A 14798-nucleotide genomic window follows, 5' to 3' on the forward strand; every position below is an offset into this window, starting at 1 on the left:
TATATATATATATATATATATATATATATATATATATATATATATATATATATATATATATATATATATATATATATATATATATATATATATATATATATATATATATATATATATATATATATATATATATATATATATATATATATATATATATATATATATATATATATATATATATATATATATATATATATATATATATATATATATATATATATATATATATATATATATATATATATATATATGTATATATATGTATATATATATGTGTATATATGTATATATATATATATATATATATATATATATATATATATATATATATATATATATATATATATATGTATATATATATATATATATATATATATATATATATATATATATATATATATATATATATATATATATATATATATATATATATATATATATATATATATATATATATATATATATATATATATATATGTATATATATATATGTATATATATATATATATATATATATATATATATATATATATATATATATATATATATATATATATATATATATATATATATATATATATATATATATATATATATATATATATATATATATATATATATATATATATATATATATATATATATATATATATATATATATATATATATATATATATATATATATATATATATATATATATATATATATATATATATATATATATATATATATATATATATATATATATATATATATATATATATATATATATATATATATATATATATATATATATATATATATATATATATATATATATATATATATATATATATATATATATATATATATATATATATATATATATATATATATATATATATATATATATATATATCAAGAGAGTATTTGATATCCATGTTTTACGTAATTGTTATGCCAAGAAAAATCAACCCTCAGGCCAACTTTCACCTGATATACAATTTATTTATCCTTAATTTAAATGTAAATGTATAGTATGTTCATGTTTACATCTACGTGTACATGAGGACATGACCTTGTGCAGTCATACGTTTGTCCAAAGACAGCTTCCCACCTCTCACCCATGTCCACCAAGGCTGTAAAACACTATTATCTAATTTGTATGTATGGTTACCGCCTAATTCTTAGTAGTCACAGTTTGCCATGACTTACAAGTCTTTTGAGGACAAATATAAGATGGGCAGCCTCGAAACATGGGCATAAGACGGTTAATAAGTAACAGCTCGGACGTTCCATAATATTTTCAATGGGCGGCTGGTAATGTTTCGGGTGTGAGGGGGGTAGGGGCACCAGCGGAGCAATAGCGCGCTGGCTTCACTTTTTGTGTGTGCAACTTTATCTGAAGTTTCGTCTGTGACCGTTCTGGTAGACGGCCATGGTTATCACAAATCTTAATAAATAATGGGGTGTCCCTGCAGGATTAATTTCTGCTCTGCCACCCGCCCACTCTCTTCCTATCATTCATGAGTGATCTAAACCCTATTCATTCTCACGCTGATGATACCACGCTACACTTTTTTTTTTTTTTTTTTTTTTTTTCCAGAAACGACCAAGTCTTCAGATCCCGTAGATGAGATGACAGAATGCCTTCCTGGTTCAAGCAGACTTAGCAGAGTTGCCAGGCAATTATGAGCCAAGTCAGGTACAGGGGATATCACCGTCCGGCATGACCTGTACTGTACATTTGTATTATTATAGGGCTGATATCTAGTATTTGCAGGGTGTAATTACGGCTGTGTGGACTCCTGTTATGAGACCAAAGAAATGTTATTATACATACACCGCGTAGTGTAGTGGTTAGCACCCTCGACTCACAATCGAGAGGGTCCCGAGAAGCGGCGAGGGAAATGGAAAGTCTCTTAATGTGTAGCCCCTGTTCACCTAGCAGTAAATAGATACGGGATGTAACTCGAGGGGTTGTGGCCTCGCTTTCCCGCTGTGTGTTGTGTATGATGTGATCTCATTCCTACCCGAAGATCGGTCACTACGAGCTCTCCGTAGGGGAAAGGCTGGCTGGGTAACCAGCAGACGACCGTGGTGGTGAATAACACAAAATCATTCCCATCATACTATGTAGATGAAATGTATTAACTTATCATTATTTTCATTTTTCATGCGACATTTATGCTAATAATAACGTGTCCCATGAATATTGCTAAACATCCGAGAATCATCGTCATTTGTATTGATCGAATGTCAGTCTTGCATGTGTCACATATACAGGAAATTCTTTTTTAGCTATTTGGTAAGAAGAGAAAAGGGGAGGGTCGGAAAGAAGCGTTCGGGAATCGAAAAGTTTGGTGCCCCTGCATTGATCACGAAGCTGCGGTGGGAAGAAAATACCGATACTTGGAAGGTGTACACTACATTATGACATTGCCACAGGCTGGGGTTTAACATTTGATCGTGGATGAGTATCACGTGCAGCTACTATGTATATATTTAGTGGCAGGACATTGCATTGTATGGCGAGAGTGGCAGCCTTAGGGACGTGCTCAAGGTCAGGGAGGTCGTGCAGCGGACGAGTGTCAGCGCCAGCACGTCCTCCGCCGGCAGTCTCCTTCAGCTGGTCGCCCTGTTCGGATCTCACCACCACTACACACAACTCCAAGATGGCCAAGTATCAGATTGTTATGGTCCGTCATGGTGAGAGCGAATGGAATAAGCTGAACAAATTCTGCGGCTGGCACGACGCTCAACTTTCCGAGCAGGGTAAGAAAGTGTCACCATCATTATGGTCACCTGCTGGACTATCTGCTTGCTGAGTACTTACCACCGGCTCCGCTCTGTCCCAATGATACCACTCTCTCACTCACTCTCAACACATTATTGACATTATAACAATGCCAATGTCTTCTTATTATACAGGAGATATTACATAAGTATATTCAGAATGTAGTGTCAGTGAACAAACTGTAGGTAAAATCGTAGTGGTGCATGATTTGCCGATTTACTACGTGCCATAATGGAGGAGGGATTTTTTTTTTTGCATCATGTTATTTGTATGTAATTTCTTTTCTCGTGAATTCAGAGCATAGTTCAGGCTTCGGTGTGGGGGCTGGATTCACATGCAGGCTCATGTCACTGACTGATCAGTACACTATCATAATCATGATTCTTTTCTTTTATTGTGTGATAAGATATTTATATATCATTGTAGTGGTATATGTATTTGTGCATGTATTTTAATTACTTCTTGTCCTATTATATAATAAATTATGACCTGGTAGCTTCAAGGTCACATAAGTGACATTGGACTTGGCAAGGTAAATCCTTGCAAGGACAGTGCTGTTAATAGACACATTGCTGACCAGGTTGTTCATTTCTAATAGATAAATGGATGAATCACATAAATTGTTTAACATCATATGCACCATCCAACCCATCTACTGACTGCACCCAGTGTGAACTTGATGCATGGAAGGTTTGTCTAGTTGTATCAATTCTGTTGGATGTGAAGACAGTTAGTCTTTTTAGGAGGGTGTTCACTTAGTTCAGGTTATTAGTGATGAAGGGCAAAGAACCACCATGTTACAAAGTTGGTCTTGCTTCAAATTTGGTAGTATGTATGTGGGATCGCACCCAGTCTGATTTAGGGAAAAGCAAATGTGCAATAAATAATGCAGATCACATAGGTTGATTTGTGATGGCACCTTGATTAGTCAGTCATTCAGATGAGTGCCTGCTTAATCGTATCAAAACTAGTTGCTGTGGCTGTCTGGCTGAACACATTAGGAATAGGCTGTCTGGCCGAACATGTTAGGAATAATGTACAATTGTTTTGAAAATCTGTCCATATTTATAAGTGTTGTGTATTTGTGTATTTCTGCAAGCTAAGCACAACTAAGCGGATGGTTTTGCCTGCAGGTGTGAAGGAGGCTCATGCTGCTGGGAAGGCACTGAAGGATGCTGGCTTCAAGTTTGACCTTGCCCACACCTCTGTATTGACCAGGGCCAACAAGACTCTTGAGGCCATTCTGGAGGAGATCAACCAGAAGGACATCACCATTCAGAAGACCTGGCGTCTCAATGAGCGTCACTATGGTGGCCTTACTGGCCTCAACAAGGCCGAGACTGCCCAGAAACACGGTGAAGAGCAGGTGGGTGGTGTTGAAAGAGAGAACTTTGCTCAAATCACACTGAAAACCTATTAGCAGAAAGATTGGGATATATTTTTATTAGTTACTTCAATATGTCTTTTTTTTTTTTTTTTTTTTTTACATTACAAGGGCACTGGCCAAGGGAAAACAGTGTTGGAAAAAAAAAAATCCCGCTGGTTGCCAGGCCCTGTTGAGAGGAAAGTAGGAGAAAGAAAAAACAAAAAAATCTAAAAGGAGGGTCCAGTTAACGTAAGAGGTGTCTTGACACTCCTCTTTTGAAAGAGTTTAAGTCATAGGCAGGTGGAAATACAGACACAGGTAGAGAGTTCCAGAGTTTACCAGTGTAGGGAATGAAGGAGTGAAGATACTGGTTAACTCTTGCATTAGGAAGATGGACAGAATAGGGATGAGAAGAAGTAGAGAGTCTTGTGCAGCGAGGCCGCAGGAGGGGAAGGCATGCAGTTAGCAAGTTCAGAAGAGCAGACAGCATGAAAACAGCGGTAGAAGACAGATAAAGATGCAACATTGCGGCGGTGACTTAAAGAATCAAGACAGTCAGTTAGAGGAGAAGAGTTGATAAGACGAAAAGCTTTAGATTCCACCTTGTTTAGTAAAGCTGTGTGTGGATCCCCAGACATGAGAGCCATACTCCATACACGGGCGGATAAGGCCCTTGTACAGAGCAAGCAGCTGGGAGGAGAGAAAAATGGACGAAGACGCCATAGGACACCTAACTTCTTGGAAGCTGATTTAGCAAGAGTAGAGATGTGAAATTTCCAGTTTAGATTTTTAGTGAAGGATAGACCGAGTGTGTTTAATGTAGAGGAGAGGGAAGTTGAGTGTTATTGAAGAAGAGAGGATAGTTGTCTGGAAGGTTATGTCGAGTAGATAGTTGTAGAAATTGAGTTTTTGAGGCATTGAACAAAACCAGGTTTTCTCTGCCCCAATCAGAAACAAGTGAAAGATCAGAAGTTAGGCGTCCTATAGCATCTCGCCTTGAGTCATTTAATTGTTGTTGGGTTGGGCGTCTGTTGAACGCTGTTGAATAATGCAAGGTGGTATCATCAGCATAGGAGTGGATAGGGCATTGAGTCAGATTTAGGAGATCATTGATGAATAATAGAAAGAGAGTGGGTGATAGGACAGAACCCTGTGGAACACCACTGTTGATAGTTTTAGGGAAGAACAGTGACCGTCTACTACAGCAGCAATAGAACGATCGGAAAGGAAACTGGAGATGAAGGTACAGAGAGAAGGATAGAATCCGTAGGAGGGTAGTTTAGAAATTAAAGATTTGTGCCAGACTCTATCGAAGGCTTTCGATATGTCAAGGCCGACAGCAAAGGTTTCACCGAAGTCCCTAAAGAGGATGACCAAGATTCAGTTAGGAAAGTAAGAAGATCACCAGTAGATCTGCCTTTACGGAAACCATACTGGCAATCAGAGAGAAGGTTGTGAGCTGATAGATGCCTCATTATCTTCCTATTAAGGATAGACTCAAAGGCTTTAGAAAGGCAGGAAATCAAAGCTATAGGGCGGTAGTTAGAAGGATTGGAGTGGTCACCTTTTTAGGGACAGGTTGAATGTGAGCAAACTTCCAGCAAGAAGGATAAATAGAAGTAGAGACACAGATGAAAGAGTTTGACCAGGCAGTGAGCGAGTTCGGAAGCACAGTTTTGAGAACAACAGGAGGGACTCCATCCGGACCGTAAGCCTTCCGAGAATCAAGGCCAGAGAGGGCCAGGAAAACGTCTTTATAAAGAATTTTAATTTTAGGGATGAAGTAGTCAGAGGGTGGAGGAGTAGGAGGAATATGCCCAGAATCATCCAAAGTTGAGTTGGTAGCAAAGGTTTGAGCGAAGAGTTCAGCTTTAGAAAAAGAAGAGACAGCTGTAGAGCCATCTGGATGAAGTAAAGGAGGGAAAGACGAAGAAGTAAAGTTGTTAGAGATATTATTGGCTAGATGCCAGAAATCTCGAGAGGAGTTAGAATTGGAAAGACTTTGACATTTTCTATTGATGAAAGAGTTTTAGTAAGTTGGAGAATAGATTTGGCATGATTACGGGCAGAAATATATAGGGCATGAGTTTCAGCAGTTGGATGGCTACGGAACCGTTTGTGAGCCGCCTCTCTATCATTGACAGCACGAGAACAAGCAGAGTTAAACCAAGGCTTTTTAGCTTTAGGGTTAGAGAAAGTATGAGGAATGTATAGCTCCATGCCAGAGATAATCACCTCTGTTATGCGCTCGGCACAAAGAGAAGGATCTCTGACATGAAAACAATAATCATCCCAAGGAAATCAGAATAGTACTGCCTTAGTTCCTCCCACTTAGCAGAGTTAAAATGCCAGAAGCACCTCCGCTTAGGCGGGTCCTGAGGCTGCACTGGAGTGATAGAACAGGTAACGGAAATTAGATTGTGGTCGGAGGAGCCCAACGGAGAGGAAAGTTTAACAGAGTAAGCAGAAGGGTTGGAGGTTAGGAAAAGATCAAGAATGTTGGGCGTGTCTCCAAGGCGGTCAGGAATACGGGTAGGGAACTGCACTAGCTGCTCTAGGTCATGAAGGATAGCAAAGTTGAAGGTTTGTTCACCAGGTTGGTCAGTGAAAGAAGATGAAAGCCAAAGCTGGTGGTGAACATTGAAATCCCTAAAATGGAGATCTCAGCAAAAGGAAAGTGAGATAAGATGTGCTCCACCTTGGAAGTCAAATAGTCAAAGAATTTTACATAGTCAGAGGAATTAGGTGAGAGGTATACAGCACAGATGAATTTAGTTAGAGAGTGACATTGAAGTCTTAGCCAGATGGTAGAAAATTCTGAAGATTCAAGATTGTGGGCACGAGAGCAAGTGGTGTCGTTACGCACGTATGCGCAACATCCAGCTTTGGATTGAAAATGAGGATAGAGCAAGTAGGAGGGAACAGAAAAGGGGCTGCTGTCAGTAGTCACAGACAACTGTGTTTCAGTTAGGAAGAGAAGATGAGGTTTAGTAGAGGAGAGGTGGTGTTCCACAGATTGAAAATTAGAACGAAGGCCACGAATGTTGCAGAAATTGATAGTGAAAGTATTAGATGAAGTGTCAAGACACCCAAGGTCGACAGCAGAGGGGCAGTCCGACCTGGGGACATTTATGGTCCCCTCCCCAGAGGGGGACTCCGAGGCAGGGCGTGGTGAAGCCATTATTAAATTTTGATTTGAAGAGAGTGTAAAAGTGTAAGGTGTTGTAGTGTAGTGTAGGAAGTAGTAGAAGTTGTCTTTAGAGGGCAGGCTGCAGCTGCTCAATTGTATAAATGAGACCACAAAGGGAACCGGGAAGAGAGGACACGGGGAATCACTCAGTCTGCAGCACTGCCTACATCCCCGTAAGTACCTCTCCTGGAGTATTCCACCGGGCGGCAGGTGACTACTGCCTACTCCACAAGGTTGTTTTTTTTTAATTACATTCACCTCATTGAAGGATAGAAGTACTGCAATACATAATGTTTTGATGTGTAATGTTTTTTTGTACCATTAGGTGAAGATCTGGCGTCGCAGTTTTGACATTCCTCCTCCACCAATGGACGAGAGCAACCCTCACTACAAGGAAATTTTGGAGGATCCCCGCTATGCTAATGGCCCCAGCAAAGAAGAGTTCCCCATGTTTGAATCTCTGAAGCTGTAAGTAACTTTGTGCATGTGTCACATATTGCATGAAAAATTAATGTTCTCATGAGTATTATTCACATTATTTATCTTTGTTCCTTTGGATATGTTTTATTTTACTGATTGAGATCTATCTTTCATAGAACCTCCTTAATGGTACAGCTGCAGCATGTCCTTATTTGCTTTTGGTCTAGTATCATCCATGTATGCTTGGAGTCTCTCTCTCTCTCTCTCTCTCTCTCTCTCTCTCTCTCTCTCTCTCTCTCTCTCTCTCTCTCTCTCTCTCTCTCTCTCTCTCTCTCCATGAAATTCCATTCTAAGATATATTATTGGGAATTTCTTGTCTTTTAGGTCAAGAAACTATATATTATCACAAACATGACTGGGTCTATTTCTTTTCGTCATGCAGGACCATTCAGCGCACTCTGCCCTACTGGAATGACACCATTGTGCCCCAGATGAAGGCAGGCAAGAAGATCCTTATTGCGGCCCACGGAAACTCCCTCCGTGGCATTGTTAAGCACCTGGACTGTGAGTATTGTATTGGCAGGTTTCCAAAGCAATTTGTTAAGGAAAGCCATGCCTGACTTCTTTGACTCTTCCTTCCAGACTGACCTTCACTCTTCCCTTACATCACACCTTCACTTTGTACTAAGACTCACCTTACTTCCTTCTCTCAAACATACTCCTGGTCTCTCTTCTTATAACCTTAAACATTCCATATTAATGGAAAATACAAATGTAAAGGAAGAAACCGCAATAGAAATCTAAGAACATAGCTAGTATAATGTCAAAGGTGTCTTTATGGTCATATTTGGAACCTTCAAGTATTATGGAAGAGGAAATAAGGATTGTGTAGAGTTCTAGAAAAAAAGTTCACAGAATGCCAGTCCCAAAAGAAAGATAAAGAAAAAAAACATGATATTCAGAGTTTGATAAGTGTTCACCATTGAAGGGGGCAGTGAAATAAACACAACATTTTGTTGCAGCCATGTCTGATGAAGCCATCATGGGTCTGAATCTTCCCACTGGCATCCCATTTGTATATGAGCTGGATGAGAACCTGAAGCCTGTTGTGTCCATGAAGTTCCTTGGTGATGAGGAGACGGTGCGCAAGGCCATGGAAGCTGTGGCTGCTCAGGGCAAGGCCAAGTAAAGTCTTCGAGCTGTATAGTTACTGTGTCACTTGGTGGAGTTGGTATCTTTCTTCTCTTCTTCTAAATATGTTATGGTTTATTTCAAAATGGAATGCTAAATTTATTATTTTTTTTTAGAACTTTCATTTGATCAGGAAAAATTTGTCTAGTCATTCTTCTTTTGTTGTGGATCTTGTGCAGCCCATATACAGAGATGTATGTGTATGTGTCTGCTGTATTGTGAAGTTATGTATCAATGTATGAATGACATTAAATTTATTTATGAAATATGCTTCTTTGATTGATACAAGGAAAGAATTTGTGCTTAAAACATTGAATCAAAATAAATAGAGTTGTAGTAGACTTAAGTATGTGCTGCTCATGATTGCTATGCCTCATTCACAAAACATGAACATATACACATCATATTCCATTAATATTATAGTTTCCAGAAGCTTTACTTACCTTTTTTTTTTTCTTGATTTCTCATTACTAGCTTTTATTTTTTGCCTATGCTGATAATGTACTTGCTTTTTCCCTTCCATATACTAGGCTGTGATCCTCATTAAAGAAATGGATTTGAAATGTGTCAAATTGTACCTCATTCACACTTCAGATTGGTTACATTTTTTGTTTCATGTAATTTTGACTAATTTGATCATCTCAGAAAGTGATGTCTTTGCTCTTTTATATATTCTTTTCATTATTTCAAGATTTCACATCCATTCACATTTGGCTACCATAGTAAGAACTACTGGAGATTTTAATGGATTCCTTTTTCAAATGCTCCATGATTCATTAGTGGCAATGATTTGGTAATTTCTGTAAGCATCACAACTATGGAAGTGTTTATTTTCACTCACTGTTGCATAGTGATAGAATTAGTGAGAGGTGCCAGCAGCATGAGGTGTTACAAGGGAGGTTTATGTTGAAGCATTCAGTGCACCCAGAGTTGCCTTGCTCCCAGGGTTGCATTCTAGAGTATATTCATCAAGGTATGATACAGGTCTAATATATTTTGTATAAAACTTTATTGCCTAGTAAAAATTATACACATGTATATTGAAAATCATAATTTTAATATTTGTTTACTGTCAACTTGCCTACATTGGCATTTTCAAAGCCCATCACTTAAAAGCCTTTATACATCTTGCAAATAGGTTTCTTCAAGGTCTGGCTGAAATCATGACTTAAATACAAATCACATAGAAATAATCATCATAATTTGATTTCAATCTTGTACAGTAATAAGTAACTTTTGCTTGCTTGTTATAGAAATACAGTGCTATACAAGCACTACATTACATACATACATTTGTCAAACTGGAATACAGTATGTGTTTGTCTGCAATATGGCAACTTCAGTAATGGTGAACAAAAGCCATCCCTGACATTATTGAATGCATTTGTTGGTTGCTCATATTTTCTAATTTTATACTGTATTGAATGCAAATTATTGAAGCTCTGCAAAGCAGTATTAAGGAATTTTCTTGATCATGAAGGCCAGAATTAATTACATAATTGTTATGAAATTGATAAATTCTTCGATATGATAAACTGAAATGCTTGAGGATGGGATGAGCACCTGAGACCTGCATCACCTGCTCCTGTGATAAGACAGCTGGATCTGAAGAAACCTTTCTGATATGTTGCCAAAAAATAAATACAAAGAGAAATCATAGACTATAGGGAAGAAATCTCAAATATTTTCTTGTGAGAACACTTGACTAGTAATAAGTTATGATTAAGTATATGAATACAATAGTGGGCCAAAATATTACTGAGATTTATTTGAGTACAAATGGTTGTATTGGTATGATTAGTTCATAACTGACCACAAATGAAGAGGTTTAATTCCTTTATTTCTTTGACAAACACACACACACACACACACAGAGAGAGAGAGAGAGAGAGAGAGAGAGAGAGAGAGAGAGAGAGAGAGAGAGAGAGAGAGAGAGAGAGAGAGTAAAATAGTGAAATTTGCATTTGTGCAGTACTCTCTTGCAGCCCATACTGAGTGAATCACATTCTTCTAATCCTTTCTTGGCCCAATACAAGTCATCAGAATACTAAACTCTGATTACTTAATTATTTCGCATTCCAAATTATAGAAAAATTACGAGAACACATGATGAAGATAGGATTCCCTTTGGTGCATTTCCAGTCAGCTTACATGATGTTACCACCAAGAGATAACCTTGACCGAGTCATCACAGTTCTTCCTTGAGGACAATGCCTTACTAACATATTGTCATGAATTCTCAGTACATACAAAAGACTAGAACAGTTTAACATTACAGTGAAGGCTCCATGCAAGAGTGTTGTAGTTCATGTAAACATTGGCAATCAGCAGAAAATTGTTATAAAAAATAAATGGATTCTCAGGAATAAGTACGTTTGTAATAATATGTAAAAATGTCTTGTGCACTGGAGAAATAAATAACTTCTGAGTGAAAGTACTGTATGAACGTATACATATACGTATATATGATTCAGGAAGAACATAGTACACAAGGTATTCACCATGTCAAACTTTCACCAGCACCACATGCAAACTAGAACAAAAGCTGATACTGCAGCTTTAAAGCAAAACTCTTGGTGAAAGCTTTTTCAATGTATGTAAAATGAGTCTTGAATCAAATTGATTTCCATTCTACATCTTGCTTTGATAACTATCTCTAATGAGACTTCAATGAGGTATCCTCTCCCTCACTAACATTACCATTGGTGGCACTGTTAGAATCACTCAACCCAAACAATATTGAGGTAAAACTTTTACTTGGCTCTACAGTAATTTCACTTTTGGTCACCAGAGGGGTGCTCTGGGAGTCTGCTGCGGTGTTGGCTGAGCATTCTGTCGTATCGAGGAGGGAAGAGTTAGTCTTCACATTGACTGTTGTAGTTTTGACATCTGCACTCTGCACAGCTTTTGGTGGGTCTGGTGTGGGAGTAGCTGGGGAGGCTGGTGAAGTCTTCTCAGTGGTTTGCTGAGCAGGTGTGTAATTAAGCATGGTGGAGGCCCAGGTGAGTGCATGGTACTCTCCTCCCTCTCCTCCAAGCTCAGCAGGCAGGAGCCTCGGTGGCACTTGGGCATGTAATCTGGCTAAATTATTCCCATGAACATGTATCTGCAAAAAGTATGTGAGCATTCATTGAGATGGATTCACTTTATCATGTAATTTGAGGTCTACAAATGTATGTATCCTTTTCTACTCCAGCAATATTTTACTTCAAATTAAGTTTCAGATACAATACTGAAGTGAGTCTCTTTCTTTATTTGTATGCAAAACTGACCCTTGAACGTAGTTTTTCCTTGAGGAATGGCCGAGCAAGACCCAAGGCTGCTTCCACATACCAGGGCTGGTTGATAAGGTGCAGGGCTCCCAGACGCAGTGGGAAAGCATCCTAATATGGAAGAAATGAGAGACAAAATGTGTTATCAACTATTTATGTATCAGTAAGACTATCCTATCTCTCTGGCTCTCCCTTTCTCTCTGTCTGTCTCTACTGTCTTCAGGTATACATGAGATTACCATATCCCTGTATCTCCCTTTCTCTTTGTCTTTTTTACTGCCTTGTAGTTGTGGTGATTGTGGAGATGATCTTTATTACTTATTAGTATGAGATCAGAACTAAGTATATCTTCAAAGTTCAGTAGACAGAAGTGATAGTTGAGTCACCTGTAGTCCATCCAGCATGAGCCTGAGAAGTTTTGGTGATAAACTGGTGGTCAGTCTGGCTGGAAAGTTGGACCAGTCGAGGATGGCTACCACTCCATTGGACTGCACTGCCTCATCCTCCACCAACCTCTCCAGGGTCAGCAGCACAGCCTGGTACACTGTTCTCACGTCATACCTGCCAAATGTGTGCTGGATAAGATCTCAGTGGTGACTTATCATATTTTTATTTTACCAATCAAAAGAAGACCGGTAAAAATATAACATTAAAGAATATTCATGAGAGAAGAACTAGATAACTTTGTTTCCCCAAAATAAGAGGCAAAGAGAAGAGAATGAAATGATCTTGTTTCCCAAAAATAAGGGAGACAAAGCGTAAAGATTGTGCAAGAAAGAAGAATGAAATAACCTGATTTCCATCACTCCAAGGAAAGATAGTTCTAAAAAGCTGTCATCTTATGTATAATTCCAGTGGCCATGAAAGGATGCTTTTCTCATAAATGTCTCCTTGACCTGGCTTAGTATTCAGGTCATGTGTAAGTTCATGCAATAGAAAGCTGGGCCAGGAGTTTATAGCTTCATGCTCACAATGACAGAGTTAAAGTGAATGTTGGAGGAGCTACAGTATATACAGGTAACTCTTGATTTACATGATAGATGCGTTCCAAGAGGCATCATGTATTTCAAAATTCGCGTAAAACAAACTTGTAATTTTCATAAGAAACAATAGATAATGGGGGGGATGTGGTATGTGGTCCAGATCGTGTATAAGCAAACCGATTGCACAAATTTAATTAATTATAATATTTATTTTTGGTCATGTATTAACAAAAACGCGTAAATTAAACACAAGTAAATCAAGAGTTACCTGTACCTTGCTGTTTTTAATTTTCATCTCATATCAGTAATTTGCATTGTACACAGGAGCAATACTACAAAAAAGGAAATGACAGGTAAACATGTATAATCATACTTCATAATAAGACAAAGGTGTCATGTCTTCAGTCAAGCAGTATCATTTATATAGATGGGTGTGATAAGATGCCACTCAAGGTCAGGAGTTTTGCAAATGGAATGCTTACTTTGTGTGGTCCCAGTTGGAAGCAAGGAGGACTATGACAGGCCTTCCACATGGGTCCCGCTCAGCCAGCACCCCTGGCAGGCCATCTAGAAGGGCTGTCTGGATGGCTGTTTCACCCTTGCCATCACACTCACCGCCCACGTTGAGGCCCCGGAAGAGATCTCTGTGGCGTTGGCGGTACTCAAAGTAGTGGCACAGCAGCAGGAAGGCGTCTCCCACCCTGAACTTTCTGGCTCGAAGGAAGCGCATCAAGAAAGCAGGATCTGTTCTGAGGAAAGCTGGAAACAAATGCAGAATGTGTATGTCATGATTGATCTTATTAAGTATTATGTTTCATGCTATTCACCTGACTGGAAATGTATCCAGGTTTTGTGTGCATATACCTGTGTCTTATTTCTGATCCGAATTAATGCACACAGATGGCTCCCTACTTGATGAAGCAGCCTGCCTACCCTTACTTTTATCAAGAGAGATATATCAACTCAAAAGGGTTTTAATAGGTAAATATCATACAGGCCAAGACTCATGACATATACTAAGCCACACCTCCTTTCTCAATTCTGCTTCATGTCTGCTTCCCCATCCCCACTCTCTGCTTGTTTCTACATTTCTCATACTATCACCCTACCCTACCTCATACCCTATCACCTCTGCTTAATCCCCATATTCTCTCTCCCTCTCTCATCCATTCAGGGCAGTATAAATACTATACAATGTAACACATGCACAAACACAAGCAAGAGTGGGAGAACACACACACACACGCACACCGTAGTGCAGTGGATAGCACGCTGGGCTCACAACCGAGAAGGCCTGGGTTTGAGTCCCGGGTGCGGAAAGGCAAAATGGGCAAGCCTCTTTATGTGTAGCCCCTGTTCACCTAGCAGCAAGTAGGTACGGGATGTGGAGTGTGTTGTGGTCTCAGTCCAAACCGAAGATCGGTCTATCAGCTCTGAGCTCGCTCCGTAACGGGTAAGGCTGGCTGGAAGACCAGCAGACAACCGTGGTGGTGAATTACACACACACACACACACACATCAGATAATTATTAATACTACAATGATTAATATTAATATCAATATTATTAATAATATCATTATTACTATTATAAGTAGATA

At 38.4% G+C, this 14798-nt stretch overlaps 2 protein-coding genes across 4 annotated transcripts in view; one reads left to right on the forward strand and one right to left on the reverse strand.

Annotated features, from left to right (window-relative positions):
• Positions 1 to 2119: 2119 nt before the first annotated feature.
• Positions 2120 to 9210, forward strand: LOC123499610 (phosphoglycerate mutase 2-like). Its single transcript, XM_045247893.1, has 5 exons — positions 2120 to 2755; positions 3911 to 4143; positions 7659 to 7801; positions 8196 to 8317; positions 8776 to 9210. The coding sequence occupies exons 1-5, from the start codon at positions 2476 to 2478 to the stop codon at positions 8940 to 8942; spliced, it is 945 nt and encodes a 314-aa protein (XP_045103828.1). The 5' UTR covers positions 2120 to 2475; the 3' UTR covers positions 8943 to 9210.
• Positions 9211 to 9936: 726 nt separating this feature from the next.
• LOC123499609 (clavesin-2-like) overlaps positions 9937 to 14798 on the reverse strand; it is a 40328-nt gene continuing 35466 nt past the window's right edge. For all 3 annotated transcript variants that reach the window (XM_045247890.1, XM_045247891.1, XM_045247892.1), the window contains exons 3-6: positions 13682 to 13958; positions 12603 to 12777; positions 12217 to 12327; positions 9937 to 12050 (exon numbers count right to left, since the gene is read on the reverse strand). In XM_045247890.1, the coding sequence (XP_045103825.1) occupies positions 11601 to 12050; positions 12217 to 12327; positions 12603 to 12777; positions 13682 to 13958 (1013 nt within the window). In that variant the 3' untranslated portion in view covers positions 9937 to 11600. The remainder of the gene's footprint in view (positions 12051 to 12216; positions 12328 to 12602; positions 12778 to 13681; positions 13959 to 14798) is intronic.

This window comes from Portunus trituberculatus, chromosome 50 (genome assembly GCF_017591435.1).
Source record: "Portunus trituberculatus isolate SZX2019 chromosome 50, ASM1759143v1, whole genome shotgun sequence".
Taxonomy (NCBI): Eukaryota; Metazoa; Arthropoda; class Malacostraca; order Decapoda; family Portunidae; genus Portunus; species Portunus trituberculatus.

Bases quoted from the DNA above. Each gene is read 5' to 3' on its own strand.
- LOC123499610 (XM_045247893.1), top strand. From the start codon at position 2,476: ATGTATATATTTAGTGGCAGGACATTGCATTGTATGGCGAGAGTGGCA. The intron at 4,144-7,658 runs GTGGGTGGTGTT...TTGTACCATTAG, and splicing joins AGAAACACGGTGAAGAGCAG to GTGAAGATCTGGCGTCGCAG. The intron at 8,318-8,775 runs GTGAGTATTGTA...ATTTTGTTGCAG, and splicing joins CATTGTTAAGCACCTGGACT to CCATGTCTGATGAAGCCATC.